This window comes from Lissotriton helveticus, chromosome 12 (genome assembly GCF_964261635.1).
Source record: "Lissotriton helveticus chromosome 12, aLisHel1.1, whole genome shotgun sequence".
NCBI lineage: Eukaryota > Metazoa > Chordata > Amphibia > Caudata > Salamandridae > Lissotriton > Lissotriton helveticus.
This window is the reverse complement of record NC_136073.1, coordinates 808,958,422-808,980,492: the sequence shown is the minus strand read 5'-3', so window position 1 is coordinate 808,980,492 and position 22,071 is coordinate 808,958,422. Positions and strand designations below refer to the sequence as shown.

The following is a 22,071-nucleotide window of genomic DNA, read 5'->3' as shown; positions in this document are numbered from 1 at the left end:
AAAGGTGTTAAAGAAGAAGCACACAAACTGCCCACAAACTGGGCACTTCAATCTGCGGCATTCACACTAGACCGCACTTTAGGGAGAACCAAAGCAAATGGCCGAAACGGACCGTTTTAAAAATGTGTTTTTCGCATTCTCAATGGAAGTAAATTTTACCTGGGAGGAAGATGTTCCCCGTAGAGGATGGTTAGAAATGTGGATATTAACCAGGCCCCCCTTGTGATGAGCCCTAGTACCTATCAGCAGCCCCGGCAGCAGCAGTGCAGAGCTCCCTGCGCCCTGAACAGGTACAGCGGCCGCAGCAGCACCACACGCCCTCTCAGAGCCACACAACGCACGAGGAACACAAGCTTACCCCAGGCACGTTGAACCACCATTCCTCATATCAACAGAACATATACACTATTGATAACAGGCCCCCTCATCCGCAAAACTACAGCGCGCGCATGCATGCAAACCGTGCACCAAAGGCAGCAGTTGTGGAAGCGTGCAAGGACACAGCACTACGATCTCAATTCTGCAAAATGTGAATGAAACCGGCGGCTCATCTATAAATAAAAAAATCGAAAAAATGTCTAGAGCACATTACACGAGTTGACGTTTTACCGCGTGCTTCTTTGAATAGTATATCTAGACACACCCATACATATTATTCTCGCCTGGTCTCCGGGGCCTTTTCCGGGGCGGTTAGAGCTCTCACCACACCTCCACAGCCAGCATAAATCCCCACCGCTGTTTGACTTCAGGCATTAACGAGACAAGGCGAATGGCTCCCCTCACCACCCCCTGGATTTCACGGTGACGGGGGCAATATCCCCATGCCTTCGGGAGCTGCTTCGCTGCTGCTTCATGGCGTGCAGATGTGAACGGCATGGCGCACAGTGGACTTGGACGGGAGCCTCTCACGCGACACATTGTGGCGACTAATCATTGTATCGCACAGACTGAGCTATGCCCGCCAATTAGAGGCGCGGAGAGCATGGTGGGGTGGAAAGGCAGCCTTGTGCCCACACAACGCCTCAAAGACTTTGCGCCGTCTTATATTACTGGTTACCTGATTGTTTATTGGTATTTTATCTGTACATGACTGCTATCCTATTATGCTACTGACTATTATATTGTACCCAATAGTCTGTTTAGTCACCCTCCTGTTGCCACTACCCCCTGTCTCTGTGAAGCGCTCTGATATCTGCAAAGATCTTGTTCGCGCTATATAAAACTTTGAATAAATAAATAAATAAATAAATATTGTGACAGGGAAGGCATTTTTTTTTGTTTTACCAAAGTGCGGCACCTCTATTTGGACCCACAGAACTAATGTAGCATGTGAAGTAATTCAGCCGTCAGCCTCAGAATAAAACAAGTTACGTGTGCTCCGAGGCAAGGGGGCGGGTGGGGGCTAAAGCGAGGAGACCTCAGTGTGCAGGGTAGTGCCTGCAGACTTTCTTATCTTTAGGGGGTGGGGCATCTGTTTCTAATTAGCATGACCCCGTTAAGGCCATGCTAATTAGAAACAGATTGGCCCCCTAAAGATAAGAAAGTGCTTCACGACAGCCGTGAACCAGACGAGCCAGTCCGGATGGGCCGGACGAAAGGGAGAAAGGGCAGTGGCCAAAAAGCATCATTTTCAATGGGAAGCCAGCGTTTAGCATAAACTCTTACGCGACCAAATGAAAATGATGGGCGGGGCTTCATGTCCCCTCCTAAAATCTGCTCTCTCACAATTTCTCTCGCCCAGCGAGCAACGCTTTTCACTGCAACGCCAGGCGAGACCTAAAAATGAACCTGTATCTCAGATCTGTATCTTTATTTAATGAAGATCTTCAATAACCTATTTAGCTAATGGACCAAACCCCATGTCAAGGGGTGAAGAGTAACTGTGCTTGCCTCAGGCTTTATGAATTGAGCAGATATAGGTACCTAACAGGCATGGGTTGGGCCAAGACAAATCAGATACACCATCACGGTTCCTGAAGGCGATGGAGTAGCTCCTCAACCTGGATGCCCTCTTTGTTTCTTTGGAGCACCTGGGCTAGGGACACCTCGTGACTGCTGAGCTGATCCTGTTCGCCGATCGGTTTTCAAGTAGGTCATCATAGTCATTGAGCCTATTATTGTCTTAGAATCAATCACTTCTCTTGGGAAACATGGTCTTGCTGCTCGTACCAGCATGCATGTAAGTTTTACCTATTTGGTGTAAAATGGATTGGCCTGTATCTAGAGTCTGTCAGGGGAGATGGCCTACATTCCTGGGGAGAGGTATGTTTCAAGCAGCCAAAACTTACACTACATCCACACGGGATGGTAACTACACAGGCTTTCTCAGATTTAGGTCCAGTCTGGCGGAGAATATGATTCCAGCAGAAATCCCATTGCTGATTCCTTCACTTTCTCCCTTACAAACATGTCTAAACCACCTAGTGGTCCAGTTGGCAAACATGAAACACAGACTGGTTGAGGGATACAACACATACAACCCTTCTGGTGATAATGGTGGCTTGCCAGAACCTATAAGAAGGTGGGTTTTATCCTGTAGGAGTGTATTGTTGCTTGCCTGATTTTCACCTACTTAGTGTCTACACCGAGAACACAACACAGAAAATGGGGGAAGGTGGGTTAGAATCAGGTAGAAGACCGCTCAAACAAACTGAATGGACTGACTACCTCTTCACTTTCCAGATACACCATTTTTGGTGAGGAAGACAAACGTGTGAACATGCAGCCTAGCACAAAGGTAGCCAGCGTCTTGTACAGTCACAGACATGGGGGGAGGGGGGGCAAGGAGGGGAGTGGGAATCTCAGCACTCACCAGTCCATTTGCTACACAAACGCCAGACATCATTACATAAGTTTCACAGACATGATGAAGCATAAGGATACCAGTTATGGGGCCTGAACAGATATCTTTTAGAGGGGCTGATGGCAGAAAGTCTATCCACAGGGGTGCGGCACAAAAACCCTTTTGTCCTCAATTATAATCATGCTGCCGCCGCTCTCAATTTTCACCTAGAAATGGTGCAGAGGGTAGTAGGCAGTCTTTCTCAAATATGTTGTAATTTGGGTGCCCAAAATTGTAACAAAGGGGAGTAACTTGAGTGGGCTTGCATGATTATTGAGCTCAGTGGGGAAAAACAAACAGGCCTGTCCAGTGATACAGCTGGTCAGTGTGGCCCACCTTCACTAGGTACACAAAGAACTGTTGTCCCAACACAGATTTTACGTACTTTTCTTATCCTGGAAATCACATTCCAATAAGTGGAAATATGCTGCCTTTATGTTTGTGTCTGCAAGTAGAAATGCAAAATCAATTCTTCCCTTTTTCTCTCGACAGCAGAGCCGGAACAATACAGGGGAGACCATACAGACAAGAGTGACGCAGTAACTGTTATCTATGGTTCAGTGTACATGACGGACACGCGGGATTCTGTGTACTGATGTGATTTAGGTGCCAATAGATAATTGAATAAAGCAGATAATGGCTAATAGGTGCAGTGGGTCCAGTGTAGAAGAAATTTGTGATAGCTGGTTTGAGTAGTTAACTTAAAAATTAACCACTTCAAAAATCTCTCTGAGCTTCATTTCCCATATTTGCCCATATTAGGAGAGTTGGTCTATTTGCTTGTTAAAAGTGTTATATAAGTAACTGGACGAGGAGAGGAGTCTTGGACAACTATCACAAATGTGCCAGTTGAAGGTAATGGGTCTTTTGTCTTATGCAGATTGGCAAATTAGTCTGTAGTATGCTGTATTGTATTGGCATTTGCATAGCTTATTCCTAAAGAGCTCTTATGTTGAGAAAGTGAGGAACCTGTTTTGAGTGCATGATTGTTAGTGTGTTTTTTAATGTCTATGAGGAGGAATTTTGGTGTTGTGCAGGAGGCCAGGAGGTATGCTCCAATTGAGGTGAACTTGCAACTTTGCATGTGGGTCAAATATATTCATTCAAGCTTGATGGAAGTAGAACCCAAGAAGTACCCAGGCACCACAGTAAATGATCTAGGCAGGTTTCCACTATTTCTGCTTCCAGAGAAGACCCTTTATGGGTGCCTGGCAGAAAATGGCGTGCCTAGCCCTTTTAATGGCAGACAAGAAAAATGTCGCTAGGTTTACTGTTCATATTAATCAAGAAAACGAAGCGCATGTAGTCACCAAAAAGGTAGGCATAATTAAGGGACAGGGCTTGGGGGTTAATTAGCAGCAATGGCTGTTGAAGGGTGGAACTAAGAAATTGGGTAACAAACACAATTCCATTTTCTATCGGTGTTCATGTGTAAAAGGACCAGTTTCATATTTTCTTGTAGTTTTTCTTCCTCAGACCATGAGCTCAAATGCGAGCATCTTCTATGTGTCTGTAATCTCACAGCTACCTCACCACATAGGCTCCCTAGCACAGCATTATCTCTTCTCATGCCACAATAAAGAATGCCCCTTATCTGGTATTAGCAAATCATCCATGCTTCATATCTTTGTGGTTTTTGGTACTTATAGCTTGAAAAACAAAACTACAAGTACATAAATTAAAGTATAAACCAGGAATGGATGATGCACTCATAACCAAAACAGAACACTTCTAGTTTAAGAAGGGGTGGCAGAGAAATATGAATGGGGATGCTCTAGTGAGACGTTCATAAAGAATTCCAATTCCTCTCTTTGCTACATGTAAGCACAACACCTTCCTGCTCCTGCTACAGCCCCTCTCCCCCTCAAAAAGGACACCCTCTCCAACATGGCAATCCACTGTTGGGAAAGGAATATGTTCCTTACCCTGTAAGTATCGATTCGTAGAGTGTAGTGGCGTAAACTCATATGCTTAGAATACTCCTGCCATCTAGAGTTGAGCTCGGATGTTGCAAGTTGTTTTTGTTCAAAAAGTCTTTCAAGTCACAGGGTTTAGTGACGCCTCCTATAATCTGCATTGTCATAGGCTCCTTAGTTAGATTGTTATTGGCCCATCGGGTGAGGTTAGGATTGAAGCAGGAAATTTACTGGTAAAGATGAATTTGCAAGTTATAGTTGAGAAATGTAAATGTTGTGTACAATTTTTTTTTTTTTTGCAGAGTTTTATATAGCGCGAACTAGACCCGAACCGAACCAGGTATCAGAGCGCTTCACATATTTTCCAGTTACGTTACATGAGGACACACTTTCATTTTAGGCACGGGGAGATTAAGTGATTTGCCCAGAATCACAGGAGGTTTTGGCGTCGTTACCGAGACTGGAACTCAGATCCCCAGGTCCGAGGTCGAGCGCCCTAGCCGTTAGGCCAACTCCTCTCCCCACACAATAGTGTGTTCGTCAGTCATTAGCTTCCAGGGAGAAGGGTAGGTGCATATGAATCTACGGCACTACACGCTACGAATGAATGCTTACAGGGTAAGTAATATATTCCATTAGTAGCATGTGTTGGCTGTAGATGATCAAGTCGGTAACACCTTGTCTGGTAGAGACTATGTCTAGCAAAGATTCCTTACCTTTGAATTTCTTAGGCGTCAAGACTGGATCCGGACGATTTTTCATCAGGAGTACAGCGCCATCCACGCCAAAAGGGACATCCGTCGCACCATTATAGACGCCACTTAGTATCGAATACAAAGCAGTGCTGTACAAATTAGCTGGCTAGCTAATGGCTGATGCAGACGCTTGAAAAAGTGTTCGTAATACAGCTTGACCCACTCTAGCTTGTTGGTTAGCTAAGATATCAACATAATAATGCTTGGTGAATGTATGTGGGTTATTCCTTGAGGCTGCATTACAGATATCCACTATGTTATGTTATAGACATTTCTAAAGTGCGCGGCTACTCCGAGAAGTGTCCCGGCGCTGGCAGTGGAGGGAAAGAGTTGCATGTTACTAGTTGTTAAAGAGTGGGTTTTGAGCTTCTTCTTGAACAGTTCGAGGCTATCAGAGGCTCAAGAGAGGGGTCCAAGATAGGAAAATGATCTCCCCCCCATTCTGAGACGATTAATTCGAGGTACCCTTGCCATGTGAGCTGAGGAAGAGCGGAGGGTAGGGGATGGGGATATATTAACAAATTCTCTCTTTGAGATATGATGGGCCTGTCCCGTTCAGGACTTGTGCATGAGGACCATGACTTTAAACGTCACCCTTTGTTTCATCAGGAGCCAATGGAGGGCCCTTAGGTGGGGAATCATCTAGGATCTAGGAGGGAGTCTGAGCAGCAGCCTTGCTGCAGCATTCTGCACCACTTGAAGTCTATTGAGGAGGTAGACAGTGCATTCCCAAAGTCCAGTCTAGATGTGATCATGGCCTACACCACCTTTCTACCTGCCGCCTCAGATAGGAGCGGTAGAAATATTTTCAGCATGTGGAGCACGCTGAAGCAGAACCCCGTCAAGGCTTGGAACTGCGGGAGGAAGGAGAGTAAGCTGTCAATTTTGATTCCGAGATTCTTGACACAGTTTTGCGAGGGGCCCGGATGTGGCAGATTACTAGGCCAGCAGTCTTCCACAAAGTTTTGAGGGCAGCTCCAAAGGTCACAATCTGTGTTTTATCCGGGTTACATCTCAAATGATGCAACTCCAACCATTGAAAGACTTTGGTAGTCACTAGTGAAATGTTGTCTAGGAAAGCCATAGAGGCTCTCGTCTTATATTTGGAATGAGGTCTTGGAGTTGCAGTTAGCACTCGTTTGGCCTTGTAGTAGCAAGGTTTTATGCAAGTTACTATCCACCTTACAATATCTGCTTTTGAGATTAGGGAGCCTCTGTGAGGATTTGAGAAGGCCATGAAAAGCTGCTGAGTTTTACAAAATGGCTTGGTCCTGTCGATGTAACACATTAAAGTTCTTTTAACATCGAGCGTGTGTAGAGCTCTTTACACTACAGAGTTGGTTTTTGGAAACAAAACTGGGAGCTCAATGGTCTGATTTACATGAAAAGAAGAAACCACTTTAGGGAGAAATTTGTTCTTAGCATAAATTCATCAGGACAGACTTGGAAATAGTAATCTTCCAATGTGAGGGTTGAAGTTCCCTGATCCGTCTAAGGGATGTTATAGCTACCAAGAAGGCTACCTTCCACGCGAAGGACTGTAGATCACATAAATGTAGTGGTTCGAAGGGTGGACCCAAAAGTCTGGTGAGAACTATATTGCTATTCAAGACGGGGAATGGTGGAATAGAGGGTGGAATAACTCTTTTTACGCCTCCATAAAAGCTTTGATGCCTGGAAATTTAAACTATGAAACGTGTTATCTGTTTTACATAAATGTAGCAAGTGCTGCTAAGTTTAACCAAATGGAGGTGTATGGGATACCTGGTTGTTGTAAATGGAGTAGGTAGTAAATAGGGTCCTGTACTGTGTGGGAGAGCAGTTGGATATGGTTCGTTAAACAATAGTGTAAGAATCTTTTCCATTTTTCTGCATAGCATGCCATGCGGTAGGCTTACGGGCTTGTTTTAGAATGGTCATACATTTTTGTGGAAGATTTAGGTATCTAAATTCTAAGACTTCAGGAGCCATATCGCCAGATTGAGTTGTTTGGGGTTGGTGTGTCTGATCCTGAGTTAGAAGGTGTGGTCAGTGGGCCAGATTGGCAATTTCTCGTGTGGCACAACTGATAGCTGTAGTGGAGTTGTGAACCATGCTTGTTGAGCCCATTTGTAGCTATCAGATTTAGTGTGAGGGATGTTTGTTTGAGCTTCCGAACCAGTAAAGGAATGAGCAGGAGTGGAGGAAAAACGTAAGCATATATCCCTGACCAGTTGATCCAGAGGGCATTGCACTTGGACTGATTGTGGGGAAACCTGGAGGCGAATCTCTGGCATTTTGTCGGGTACCAAAGAAATCTATTTCCTGGGTCCCTCACCGTTTGAAGTATGAGTGGAGTAGTGTTGTATTGATTTCTTACTAATATGCCTGTTGTTGCAATCTGCTGAGCATATCTGGAAAGTCATGCCCACCCCTGGAGGCATTCTGCTTGGAGGTGAATGTTGAGATGTATGGCCTAATGCCATATGCCCTGGGCTATACGAGACAGCTGTATGGAGTGTATGCCACCTTGCTTTTGTAACACATGGAAGTTATGTTGTCGGTGCGGACTAGAACCACTCTGTGGGGAAGATGTTGAAAAGTCTTCAAAGTTTTTTGGATCACAAGAAGCTTTAGGTGACTGATTTGTAGGTACTTTTGTATTTGGGACCACTACCCTCGCACTGTGAGATGTTGCATGTGCGCCCCAGCCAAGAATGCGTCTATTGTAGTACTATGGAGATACATGAGGCCATCTTACCTATAAGGCTCATCACTGTTTTGACTGTGATGTGGCGACGTGGTTGAAAAAGAGGCAATGCAAGTTGGATCTTTTGTACTCTTTCAGAACTGGGATAAGCCTTTACTGAGATGGAGTTTAGGATTGCGCTGAGGAACGGGTGCATCTGTAAGGGTTGCAGGTGAGATTTTGTAACATTGAGCTTGAAGTCCAGGTGGTGCAGGTTCATTACCTTCTGAGTGTCCTGCAGACATTGTTGTTGGCTTGCATTCTTGATCAGCCAATCGTCTAGATATGGGAATATGTGTGCCCCTCCTTCTGAGATGAGCAGCTGCTACTGTGAGAAATTTGTGAATACTCTTGGTGCAGTAGTTACTTCGAAGGGCAACACTTTGAACTGATAATGTTGGGCACTTACTTGAAAATGGAGGTAGCGCCGATGGGCTGGGTGTATTTGTATGTGAAAATAGAGGTCTTTGAGGTCTATGGCTGTCATGAAGTCTCCTTGCAGCTGCAGTGGCATGACTTCTTAAAGTGTAACATTCTGGGAGTACTCCGACAAGATGTGCTTGTTGATTGGCCTGAGGTCAAATATGGGCCTTAATGCGCTGTCTTTCTTTGAAATGAGGAAACACAGTGAGTTTACCCCATGTCCCTAGTATTGCTTTGTGACCTGCTCTATGGCTCTCTTTTGAAGCAGAGTTTGAACTTCCTCTTGCAGGAGTGTTAAGTGTTCTCTTGACATTGTTTGTGACTGAGGTGGGATCTTGGGCGGAGATGACGTAATTTCTAGAAAATATCAGTCTTTTATTATAGACAGGACCCACCGATTTAAGGTTATTTGCTCCCTATCTGTGTGTAGTCCTGTAGCCATTCCCAATGGTGTTAAGCTTGAGAGGGGGGCAGACAGAGACACAGCTTAGTGGAAGTGGATTCCTTGTTAGTGGATCCACAAACTCAATCCATAGCCTCCTTAGTGTGCTCTGTGGTATGACCCTCTCGTAAACTGGGATTGCTGCTTTGCTGCTTTTGAAAGGCATCTGTCTCTGTAGAGGTGGTTGCCTTGGATGCCCCATTGTTCTGACCCCTCCGAAAGGTCCAACTGTGTTATGATTGTAGGGCACCAATGGTTTAGCCAGTTCAGTGTCCTTTTTGATCTTTTCTAGCATTTCTTCCACTTGTGTCCCAAAGACATGTTCTGTGTCAAAAGGTAAATTAAGGAGATATTGCTGGTCATCAGTTTTAAACCCAGGCACCCAAAGCCAAGCGTGGTGTCTGATTATCATGTTAGTGCCAACTTCCCTAGCCAAGCGTCATCCGTGTCTAGAGCACACTGGATTGTTGAGATATAAATGATTTTTTTCTCTTCTCCCAGTTTTGTTCTTCTTTGTTTATATTGTGCAGGAAGCTGTTGAAATAATTCCTGCATTTCATCCCACTGTGCTCTATTGTACCTTGAGAGAAGGCCTGCTGAGTTGGCGATTCTGAAATGGTTTGCTGCCTGCACTGCAACTTGTTTACCTGCACCATCAAATTTCTTGCTCATTTTGTCTGCAGGAGAGCTTCACCTGTCCCTTGAGAGGAGGCTCATTTTCTCGCCTTGGGTTCGACAAGAGAATCAGGAGGGAAAAGTCCCTTCACATATGTTGGTTCAGTTGGTGAGGGTTTATATTTTTTACATCAACCCTAAGCGTTAGAACCCTTGATTTGATGGGTTTCTTAAATATCTCCACTGTGGGTTTGAGGATGTTTTCTCGCATGGGTAAGAATTGGGATGTTTTGTTGTGTCTTCGATAGTTTCTCTACAATGAAATCGTCTTCATCCTCCACTGTGTGCATATCAACTTTAGGATATTCTGCAGCCCTGCGTAGTACCTCAGAATTTGTGGTGGTGTCTTCAAGTGGTGAAGGAGTGGAGGAGTATAGATCGGGATCTGTATACCCTAGTAGGTTGACATTATCGTCATCCCAGGGTTCATGAAGTTGATCATTATCAACGCTTGGGTCTGGTAAATATGGATTGTAGACGAGTGTCTATGTTTCCCCCAATACTGCGTTCCACAAGTGAAGAGGTAGTGGGTGACCCCAGAAGATGAACAAGAGGGGAGCGTTGTGGTGAGGTTGGTAAAGGTGGAGGTGTGGATGGCTTTGCCGGAAGACTAGGTGGAAATGGAGGTGCAGGTAGAATTGGAGGAGTAGGTGGTAGAGGAGGTTCAGATGGGAAATGCATGGGACTGGTACCCCTATCTCTAATTTTTTTTACATGGGGACTGCTGTGGTTGAGGTCGCAAAATCTCCTCCTCAAAAGTTTTCTTGTATTTTGGTAATGTATCCCGAGATGGTATGGTTACCACCTTGCTTATATCTGAGTTTTATGGCCAGAATCTTTGCCTGGGATCAAGCGGTTCTTGTAGCTTGGACAAAATAGGCTAAATAGGCCGCTTCTTGAGGCCTGTGTGGGCTTGAGGTGTTTTCGCTGTTGAGATCATCATCTTGGGCTTGGACAAAGTCTTAGATGCCAAAGACTTTTTTGATGCAGACGGGTCTTTCGGCGCTGATAGTGACCTGGTGTCTGATGGGGTTTTCGAAGTTAAGGGTATTTTTTCAGCCCTGGCAGTGTCCTCAAGTTGGAAGATGCTCCGGGTTTGTCTGGCCCAATGTTCAGCTCCGAAGGCTTCTTCACACGTTGATGTATGTTTTTTTCGATGCAGGCTTCGAGACTGGCTTTGACTTGGAAGGAGTCTGTGCCTTAGTCTTTCCGACTGCATTCAAGGCTTGTTTGGGCAGAAAGGACGACTGTCTACTCCTTTCCTTTGTGCTGGACACTTCCATGGAAAAACCAAAGGTGGTGATGGACGGAGCGTTGACAATACAAACACTCACCCCCAGTCAACTGCTCTGGGTTTAATCAATCACCGTTCTTTAGCTCACTCCGCCACCCCAGTTCAGACATGGCCATATGCAAATCAGTCTGACCCTGTGCCTCATGGGAACAGTCCGGCCCGAACTGCCAAGCCATGTCTTCCCTGGATCGGAATCAAGCTTCCCAGGACCGGTTTATGGCATTACAGCCGTCTTCAGCCGGGCTTGCTTGACTCCAGTGGTAAAGTGAGCAAGGGACTCACGTCTGAGCATACCCTGCCAACTTAGGGCGAACAAAGAAAAACCAAAGGTGGTGATGGACGGAGCGTTGACAATACAAACACTCACCCCCAGTCAACTGATCTGGGTTTAATCCATCACCGTTCTTTAGCTCATTCCGCCACCCCAGTTCAGACATGGCCATATGCAAATCAGTCTGACCCTGTGCCTCATGGGAACAGTCCAGCCCGAACTGCCAAGCCATATCTTCCCTGGACCGGAATCAAGCTTCCCAGGACCGGTTTCTGGCAATACAGCCGTCTTCAGCCGTGCTTGCTTGACTCCAGTGGCAAAGTGAGCAAGGGACTCACGTCTGAGCATACCCTGCCAACTTAGGGCGAACAAAGAAAAACCAAAAGTGGTGATGGACGGAGCGTTGACAATACAAACACTCACCCCCAGTCAACTGATCTGGGTTTAATCCATCACTGTTCTTTAGCTCAATCCGCCACCCCAGTTCAGACATGGCCATATGCAAATCAGTCTGACCCTGTGCCTCATGGGAACAGTCCAGCCTGAACTGCCAAGCCATGTCTTCCCTGGACCGGAATCAAGCTTCCCAGGACCGGTTTCTGGCAATACAGCCGTCTTCAGCCGGGCTTGCTTGACTCCAGTGGCAAAGTGAGCAAGGGACTCACGTCTGAGCATACCCTGCCAACTTAGGGCGAACAAAGAAACTTCCATGGCCTGAGGGCTGTGGGGTTCTGTGAGCCTGTGGTTGCACTTTTGTTTTGTGGTTGCAAGGCTTTTGCAACAGTACTCACGTGCCCTGTTGAAGTGATGTGTTGGCCTCTTTAATGTCCTGGTCGGAGTTCGATCCTTCACTGCTGCTGGCAAGAACAAGCATTTACAATGCAATAGGGCTCGCAGCATTAAAGTTTGAGTTATTGGCATTGTGTATGACAATGCGTTGCATAAAATGTTTAGAAAACTTTGAATTGGTGAGCAGTGAGAGTGTGTGCAAGAGTATGCTGTTCTTGAAAGCAGTGTGGTAGAGTGCAGGAATTTGGGTGACCTGAGCAATGTGGATGATGCACCTCACGCACGGGGCTGATACAGTTATTATTCACACAGCTCTGATGATGTGCACTCACTACTCTGCACTCACTACTCTGCACTCACTACTCTGCATTCACTACTCTGCACTCACTACTCTGCACTCACTACTCTGCACTCACTACTCACTACTCTGCACTCACTACTCACTACTCTGCACTCACTACTCTGCACTCACTACTCTGCACTCACTACTTTGCACTCACTACTCTGGACTTACTAGTCTGCACTCACTAGTCTGCACTCACTACTCACTACTCTGCACTCACTACTCTGAGCTCACTACTCACTACTCACTACTCTGCACTCACTACTCTGCGCTCACTACTCTGCACTCACTACTCTGCACTCACTACTCTGCACTCACTACTCTGCACTCACTACTCTGCACTCACTACTCTGCACTCACTACTCTGCACTCACTACTCACTACTCTGCACTCACTACTCACTACTCTGCACTCACTACTCACTACTCTGCACTCACTACTCTGCACTCACTACTCACTACTCTGCACTCACTACTCACTACTCTGCACTCACTACTCTGCACTCACTACTCACTACTCTGCACTCACTACTCACTACTCTGCACTCACTACTCACTACTCTGCACGCACTACTCTGCACTCACTACACACTACTCTGCACTCACTACTCACTACTCTGCACTCACTACTCACTACTCTGCACTCACTACTCTGCACTCACTACTCACTACTCTGCACTCACTACTCACTACTCTGCACTCACTACTCACTACTCTGCACTCACTACTCTGCACTCACTACTCACTACACTGCACTCACTACTCTGCACTCACTACTCTGCACTCACTACTCACTACTCTGCACTCACTACTCTGCACTCACTACTCTGCACTCACTACTCACTACTCTGCACTCACTACTCACTACTCTGCACTCACTACTCACTACTTTGCACTCACTACTCTGCACTCACTACTCACTACTCTGCACTCACTACTCACTACTCTGCACTCACTACTCTGCACTCACTACTCTGCACTCACTACTCTGCACTCACTGCACTCACTACTCACTATTTTGCACTCACTACTCTGCACTCACTGCTCTGCACTAACTGCTCTGCACTCACTGCTCTGCACTCACTGCTCTGCACTCACTACTCTGCACTCACTTCTCACTACTCTGCACTCACTACTCTGCACTCACTACTCACTACTCTGCACTCACTACTCTGCACTCACTACTTACTACTCTGCACTCACAACTCTGCGCTCACTACTCACTACTCTGCACTCATTACTCTGCACTCACTACTCACTACTCTGCACTCACTACTCACTACTCTGCACTCACTACTCACTCACTCTGCACACACTACTCTGCACTCACTACTCTTAATCTCCAGTCTAATGGTGCATAATTGATAATAGATACTGTATACTTTTTACCCAAAAAAATATAAAAAAACAATATCATTTACAATGCTAATAGCTTTAAACAATGTCACTACGAGACCTATTGCATTGTAAATGTTTGATTTCTAATACATGGTATGTGTTGCATTTCTTTTGAGCGAACTATGACGCTCTACGTTTCATTTTGTATTCTTCTGCCCGTTTTTGAAGGAATTGCCTTCGATTTAGCGCTCATAGTTCCAGAAAGACTTCTCACCAAGTGCTTGGTAGATGCACCACATAATCATACTTCGAAAGTCAAAGTCATTGATCAGTGTGTAGTAATGTTGTGTTTGAAAGATAACTATGCACTAACAATTTGCTGTTCCTGTACAACTCTAGAGATAATCACTGTGGCTGAACTGGAAACTCTGATCATGATACCTGGGCTCAAAGCGGCATGTTAGTTAACTAGTCACCCAGACTGTGATCAGGAGAAAACGGATTTAGCCCACTGTATTTCGCTTTCCGTAACTGCAAAATCTGCACGCATGTAGAAGCGATACAATTCAGAGTGAGCCCAAAACAAATGAAACATACGTTGTGTGCAGCTTAATAGACTAAAATATTGTAATATTATTGACAAATTGTGCATACTAAAAATGTATGCCCTTTGCTTTACTTGAGACGAAGTGAGTTTGGTTACAAAAATAAAAGATTGTCCCCGCCGCCGCCCGGCCCGCAGTAGGAAGTCAGGCAGGCCGGGGGCGGGACCGAGGGACAACAGGAACTCACCGAACTTCCTCCGGAGGAGAGGAGCCCCGCCCGCGGCACCAGAGCAGCTACCGGAGGAGTGCTGAAGGGAGCGAGGCTCCCGCCTGGAAGAGAGAGTCTCGCCGGTGCAAGAAGCCAGGTGACGGCCTCCACCCGCAACAGGAGTCCCGGTGAGTGCGAGCACCAGGAGGGGGGTCCCAAGTGTGATGTGTGTGCCCGTGGTCCCAAGTTAGCGCATGCCTGTGTGTTTGGGCAGCTTTCCAGGAGACAGGAGCTGGCCACAGCGAGCACGTTCTCGTGGCCTGCTCAAATCGCCTTCTGGCAGAGGAAATGCGCGCGGCCAGGTGCTGTCTCCTGGAAAGCTGCCTCGCTAACAAAAGGGTCTCTGGCGAGACCGCGCTTTCGCGCGGTTAACGCCACGAGCCCTAAAAATGGGGATGTCCATTGGAGTTCCTTGGGCCTCTGCTTCTTCGTGAGTGTCACGTTCTTCTGGTTGAATTGTTGAAGTCGAGTAGGTCCGAGGCCAGGTGGGCGGAAAGTCGAAGAAATCAGTAATCTGTCAGTTTTCTTACGCGTCTCATTCGTTGGGTGATGTATATCAGTCACAGAAAAGTCGATAAAGTGTGTCAAAGCTTCGATCCCGGAGTTCTGAAGTAGACATCTGAACCCGATGGCCGAAAAAAAAAAAACAATCAAATAAAGGTGCCGATAACCATGCACAATACAGAATAAAGGATGAGTCCCTATACCTCGTGACTCAAAATACTTTTCGAACAAAAACAACTTGCAACGTCCGAGCCCAACACGAGATGGCAGAAGTATTCTAAGCATATGTATCTACGGCCAACACATGCTACGAATATAAAGCAATTTTCTTTATCCAGCAACGCATCTTAAACATTGCCCAACAGCAAAAATCGAAAAGCTGCTGTGTTTGATAATTACTGCTAGGGTTTTACCACCTATTGTAATATTCACTGGATGTCCTCTAAACTTTACAAGGAACGGAAAGAAAGGCGCATTTCAATCTCTGCGAAGTTTCTATGGAATTGTGGCTAAAGAGGCATCAGTAAGGAATTAATGTGTTTATTATTCCCTTTGTTATAGCCAACTGGAGCCACAGGTTAAAAGAGTGTGTGTATTTGTTAGGGGGTAGTGCATGCATAATTCAAAGGTTTAGAGATACATGTGATAATAGTAAGTGCTGCTGCTTCTATCTGGTTGGGACATAATGTTTCTTGCTGCATTCAACAGAGACATGCTCAATCATGTACAACAGTCAAAATAATGCAAAGTGCTTCCATTCTGTCTCTCACATCTCTTCTCACTGTTACAAGCACAGGCGCTGCAACCTAAAGCAAGGTAAGAGCACCTATCTTGACATTACACACCTGAAAATAAAAAGCTTTCCACAAAGGCCATACTGCAATTTAACAGTCTTTCAATCAAATACTTCCCAACAGCATAGTGCAGTATGCATCAACTAAAGGGCTTAAGTATCTTGTCTGTTGTATTGCATTATATAAATGCAATTACAATAAAATACCATACAATAGAAAAGGTTACTTAACTGTAAGAATACTTTTGTAGCTTTAAACTCTACTAGATTCACATGCTCTGCGTTATTCTGCCATCTAATAGTTCAGTCCATAACTATTTATGTACAAAACTTTTACTTTCTGCATCGACCTTTGTGGACTCTACATGACTCATTGAGGCCAGGCCCTTACAGTTGGGTGGATGTGGGACCACCAAAAAGTGGCAGATGTCGATCCGTCAAACTCTAAATAAGGCTCAAAGTATCTAGGTGCATTTTTTGTGTTTCACTATAAAGTTAAACAAGCATTGGAAATGCAATAGGTCTCGCATTAGGAAAGTTTGAACTATTGGTCTTATAAATGACATTTATTTTATTTATGTGTTGTTTTTTAAATTAATACCTTTGTCATTTACAATGCCAATAGTTATAACTTTTGCAAATGTGACACCTATATAGCATTTGTAATGCAACATGCAAGAGTGACAGAAAAGGAAGAGTGACGGCAAGCTAGAGAGACGGACGATAGAAACAGAGAGGGGAGAAAGTGAAGGAAACGAGAGGAGAGGGAAGACGGAAGAAGGCAGACAGTGAGGGAAGCAGGGAGAGAGATACAATGATGGGAGATTGAATGAGAATAAAATACAGACGGTGCTCAATTTGTAAAAAAAAAAAAAAAAAGGAGACACGGCCTGGAGGGAGAGAGAGGGAGGAGGAGAGGGAAGGAGGGAGAGGAGAGGGAGTGGAGTGAGAGAGGGAGAGAGAGAGAGAGGCAGGCACTGAAACAGAAGAGAAGAGCAAAAGAAACGTGCTGGAAGCCGTGAATCAAGTTAAAACAAGCAATGTCCTGAGCAAATGGTGGGGGCCTGAAGCAGTGGAGTGGGTGAGGGGGGAGTCACGGGGAGATTAAGGGACAGAAGGCAAGCAGATTTGCAGACCTGATGAGCGAGGAGGGGGTGCGAGGGATGAGTGAGGATGGGGGCACGGCTGGCCATGAAAAAGCCTTTGATGCAGCAGGGGGCAATTAGGGGAGGAGAATGGCTGGGCTGAGGCAGAGCGCAAAGCCTTTGATACAGCAGGGGGCGGAGCGGGAAGAGCTGCTGGCGGCACCAAGCTGACGATTTGATGCTGTGCACGCGCATTTTAACTCATTGCGCTTGCGCATTGAGCTAAAAGCGCACATGCACTACATCAAATCGCCAGTCTAGGTAAACTCTGTTTAAGCCCCTATAGTCTCGCTCCGCTCAATGCGCATGTGCATTGACAGGCGAGACCTAAAAAAGGGAGTTGTAATTATTATTTCAAATGACACCACTGATAAATATAAGAATAAGGCCGCACATTTGAACATGAACATTACATGCAGAAGATTAAAAAACAACAAAGGAAATACGGTGGATCACCCGCAATTTGGTAAAACAAATTCGGAATTTTGTAATAATCTCGCAAGGGTGTTGTATATATTCACATATCAGAGTGATATTGATACTATTAGTAAAGTCAAATACAACTTACACAAACTGCGCAGCACATAATTCTACAGTATTTGTCTTACCGAAAAATCCCTCTTGGGTGTAAGTTTCTTGGGAAAGTGATCAAAGGCATATGATTTAGTGCAGACAGGATGCCGGTTCCGGTGAATTTTGTAGAAAAGGTGTGCTGATTTATCAAGTCGGTAGTCGCAGATATACACATCCTGTTCTTTTACTCCTTTTGGCCTTCCTGTTATACAAAACAATAAGCAAAAACATGCTTGTAGAAGGCAAATTTCTTGCTTGCATAAAATAATTCTCTTTCCCTTGAAATAAGCAAGCCCTGAAGATGAGTAAAGATAACAGAGCCAATTTACCTTTACAATAAGTATAGAGGTCCAGCACGCAACAAGTTCCAACCACTGCCTCTAATGGAATAATTTCATACAATGGAACGCGGAAAAGCTCATTGTGATAGAACTTTCGGGATGGGGAATGATGTGTTTCATGTGGACGGAAATAATGATGACCAAACGCAAACCTTTCACCTCTGTAATACAAAATACAAGCGAATATTTTTTAGCAGCATAACAGCAAACTTCAACTAGTTTTATGCACCATCTAAGTCAATGCAAAAATCACAACTATCACATTTTTCTTAATCCTGCCTACAACAGAATAAGGTTTACAATTATATATATATATATATATATATATATATATATATATATATATATATATATATATCTTCACACTAATTACAAAGGATATCAATGCCCTTATTGTAATGTAAAAGATCAAATAACCCCAAGTTTACACATGTGAAAAAAAATCTACCCAATACTGAGCAGGTTACTCTTTTCAATCAGATGCCATCGTCTGGTCAAGCCCACAATCTGACCACTTAAAAAAAAATAATTATGAAACTATGTAAGGGTCATATGATTACGAAGTTAAACATAATAGCACCATGTTCTACATATAAACATTTTCTGCAGAGTTAAGAGTACATACAAGATTAAAAGACATCCTCTAATACAATAATCATAAAATCATTATTATACGGAGTCTTCACTATATACCTTATAATGGGAAAGATAGACGTTACCCACCCACTCTTCTGGTGTCACTGGATAAAGATGTCTCTCTGTTTCAAGTATTGAATTCCCTGTAGAATTTGAAAAGCTTATGCTAGGAAATTGGGTATCAAAAGGAGTTGCCAAAAGTATGCTTTCAAAATTCTACTAGGAATGTGGGAACCAAAAGCAGCAGGTAATAATTACCTGCGTGCAAAAGGCTTGATCAAAAAATGCCACGTGAAAAGGAATTTTCCCCATGCTTTGGGTGCACACAGAAAGAGTTTATTTCTGGCTGTAAACAAATTAAAAACAGGTTTTGCAATGTGTTTTAAGGAGTTATGGATATGTGGGAGAGGTTTATGGCATAAAGGGTGTGTCATGCGTAGACCCTCATAGTTTAGAGATTTAAACACTAAGGCCCACCCCAATGAGAACACATAGTAGTTTGATGTGGCAGTGATATAGTGACAGAAAATAAAACAGTAATATACTTTTTTTTTTATGAGATGCCATTGCTATTTAATAGTGCAAGATGGAGTCATCGTCCAGTTACCAAAAGAACAAATACAATGAAATAAGCAGAAATGGGGTTCTCTGGTCCCTGCCAAACATATATGATCATTTACAACAAGGGGTGGTGATGGACAGAGTCTCTGAATTAAGCAGAGTACTCTCACCCAGTCAAGAGATCAGGGCTAAATCCAACACCGTTTTTTAGCTCATTGCACCATCCCAGTTTCAGAACCCGGCTGTATGCAAATTAGTCTGTCCCTGGCCCAGTGCATCATGGGAACAGGGCAGACCAGACTACAAAAGCCAATTCTTACACTGCTGCATTCAATTTTCTTTATGTTCGCAAACGTGGTTGCTGCTGCTGTCTCTGAAGAGATCAGCTAAACAGGAGTGAAAACAACACATACTTCTCATTTTTCCAAAGTTTCTCTATGCGGAAGATGTCCAGTTTGTCCCTGTTGATGTGAGACAGCAGTCGGTAGGACTGTCTTACTGGATGGCCATCAGGTGTTCGTCGGCTGTCCCTCATCAGATACACAGATTCACCTACCACAAAGCAAAAAACACACAGCACGGTCAATCACCTTCAGTTGAACTTGTGGAAAAATATTCTCTGCATTTGCTTCCAACTGCAACATAGTTTAGTGATTATCATGTCAAGGAGGAGCTTAAACGTCTGTCTTACAAGTAGCAACCCATCTGAAGGCACGGGCCACTAAATTTAAGGTAATGTGGCGTGAGTCTGAAATGTGCATTAGGTTCAAATTAGTATATATTGGCCCAAAACTATGCATTAGGACTCAATATACAGAAGCACAAGACTGTTCATTATTACTAAGTCATGTTAAGCTCAGAGATTTCAGCATAAAATCACTGTAATCCTGGGCAAGCATCAAATACAGAGTGTTACAAGGACTTGCTTTTTAGAAACAGAGTAACTGTAATCTGATGAAATTAGAATTTAAAGTTATTTTATTTCCAGATGTCGATGAAGTGGTGCAAAACTGGAAGGGCTTCCTGGGAGGAGAAAATTGCTAAACCTTTAAGGTGTTGTAGGGAGCTAGATGAAGGGCTGCTGAGACCTTTTTCTTGAGGTGTCATTCCTGTGCTCAGTGAACTCACCCCCACAAAATACTACAGGCTTGTGTGAGCGAATACTCCATTTACAAGATGTGCCAGACTATATTTTCTGAGCACTGTCCAAAACAAAGGCAGATGTTCTTAGTGTAAGGAAAGGCATCCAAAGAAAAGATCCTAACCTGGAACAGCATTTCTACATTATGAGTGCGCTCACTGCATTCATAAAGAGCGAATATTTCTTCCTTTATACAGAATCCTGACAAAAACACTTTCTCGTGTAGATAGGAAAAAACTCTCTAATTTCCTTTAAAAAAATCCCACCAACTTTTTCCTAAATATTACTTCTTTTATCTTGGATCTGAGTGATCCAAGTTTACAAGTCCTGTTTTATTCCAGAGGAGAGGTAACCCCATTTTGGAGAGAGCCAGATAATCTTACATTCATGTGACACCGAGCTTACATGTTTCTGTAAGTAGAACATGATGTAAAAGAATGACCAACAGGTCTGCTTTATCTGCAGTTGCTAGGCAGAAAAATGGGGCATATGGACTATAAGGAAACTTGCCAGAGAAATAAGCAATATGAACCAGGACAGATCTAAGGCACTGGTAAGCAGCATTGCCTTTTCTCAGGGTATTTAGCAGATTAATATCAAGCACAAATGTATGGCCAAAAGTTCTCAGAATTACTCCTCATGCTTACAATTTAACCAGGATGTTGGAACATCTGTGAAGAGGGTTGTGCCAACACAAACATCATTTACCAGTCATTTTATCTATTCTTACTTGAGGTTCACTGCTGTAAACCAACTACAATCTGTCTTTGAATTTTACACACCTTGCTCTTCCAGCTCCCTCGGCCATCACCCACATTGCTTGGCAACTATTAAGCCACTGCAATTCGTGTGGTTGATCATTACGAAAACATGAAGAACTCCAGGCACCAGTAGTGCTGACCAACCTGAAGCAGCGTTTCTTCTATAACAGGCCAGTCGTTTGTTGTTGAGACAGACGCGGCCCATCTGTATGGGCTGTGGGGCTATGCCCCCCACCTTTTTCCTGGCAATGTCTAGCCGAACAAAGGTCAGACAGACACTCTTCTTGCTCATGTCAGGCAGCCAGAGCTGAACTTTGCCAGACGGAGGATTTCACAGCATTGTGGGCGTGACCTCCTCAGTCTGGTGGCAAAAGTGCCTCGAGGCCCTCCTCCTTGTGATGAGAGGGAGCGTCATTGGTTGCTCAAACCTGTATGATTTGGTTTTAAGCCCTGAAATGCCCATGGAAGAGTGTCAATCAGTGACACCTTGTCATCGAGTGGGGTGGTGTCAGCAGTCTCACTCACACCCATTCCACTCTGTCACAAGTAAGGGACTGCAGCCTTCCCTCACTGGCTGCCTTGGGGTCAGCCAATTAGGGAAGGCTGCATTCCCATCCCCTTGGGACCTCCGAGGCTTCCCTCTCGGAGAGCTGCAGTGAAGGTAAGTTTTATGTTTTTGTTATGTTTCATTCATGCATGTACGCATGAACTTAAGTGTATTTGTGATTGAGTTTTGTGAATTGGTGTGTGTGTGAATGCATGGGTGTGTGAGTATATATGTGCCCTCACCAACCCCCCTCCCTGGTAAAATTGACAACCAGACACTACGTTGCCATCCAGTTCTCATTTTGTACCATTGTGAACCCCTACGATCTCTCCCAGGACCTGCCCCTAAATGCTACCGTATTTAACATTCACTCTTGCCTCACCTAACATCTTCAGCAGCATTGACAGGCAACCAGTAAGCTGCTGTGAAACATAAAGTTTA

The 22,071-nt window shown here is 44.5% G+C and overlaps 1 protein-coding gene across 2 annotated transcripts in view; it reads right to left on the bottom strand.

Annotated features, from left to right (window-relative positions):
* The window catches only part of ASH1L (ASH1 like histone lysine methyltransferase), a 709,056-nt gene that overhangs the window by 74,637 nt on the left and 612,348 nt on the right, over positions 1–22,071 (bottom strand). For both annotated transcript variants that reach the window (XM_078670708.1, XM_078670709.1), the window contains exons 23-25: positions 19,595–19,733; positions 17,973–18,145; positions 17,679–17,845 (exon numbers count right to left, since the gene is read on the bottom strand). In XM_078670708.1, coding sequence (XP_078526834.1) covers positions 17,679–17,845; positions 17,973–18,145; positions 19,595–19,733 — 479 coding nt within the window. The remainder of the gene's footprint in view (positions 1–17,678; positions 17,846–17,972; positions 18,146–19,594; positions 19,734–22,071) is intronic.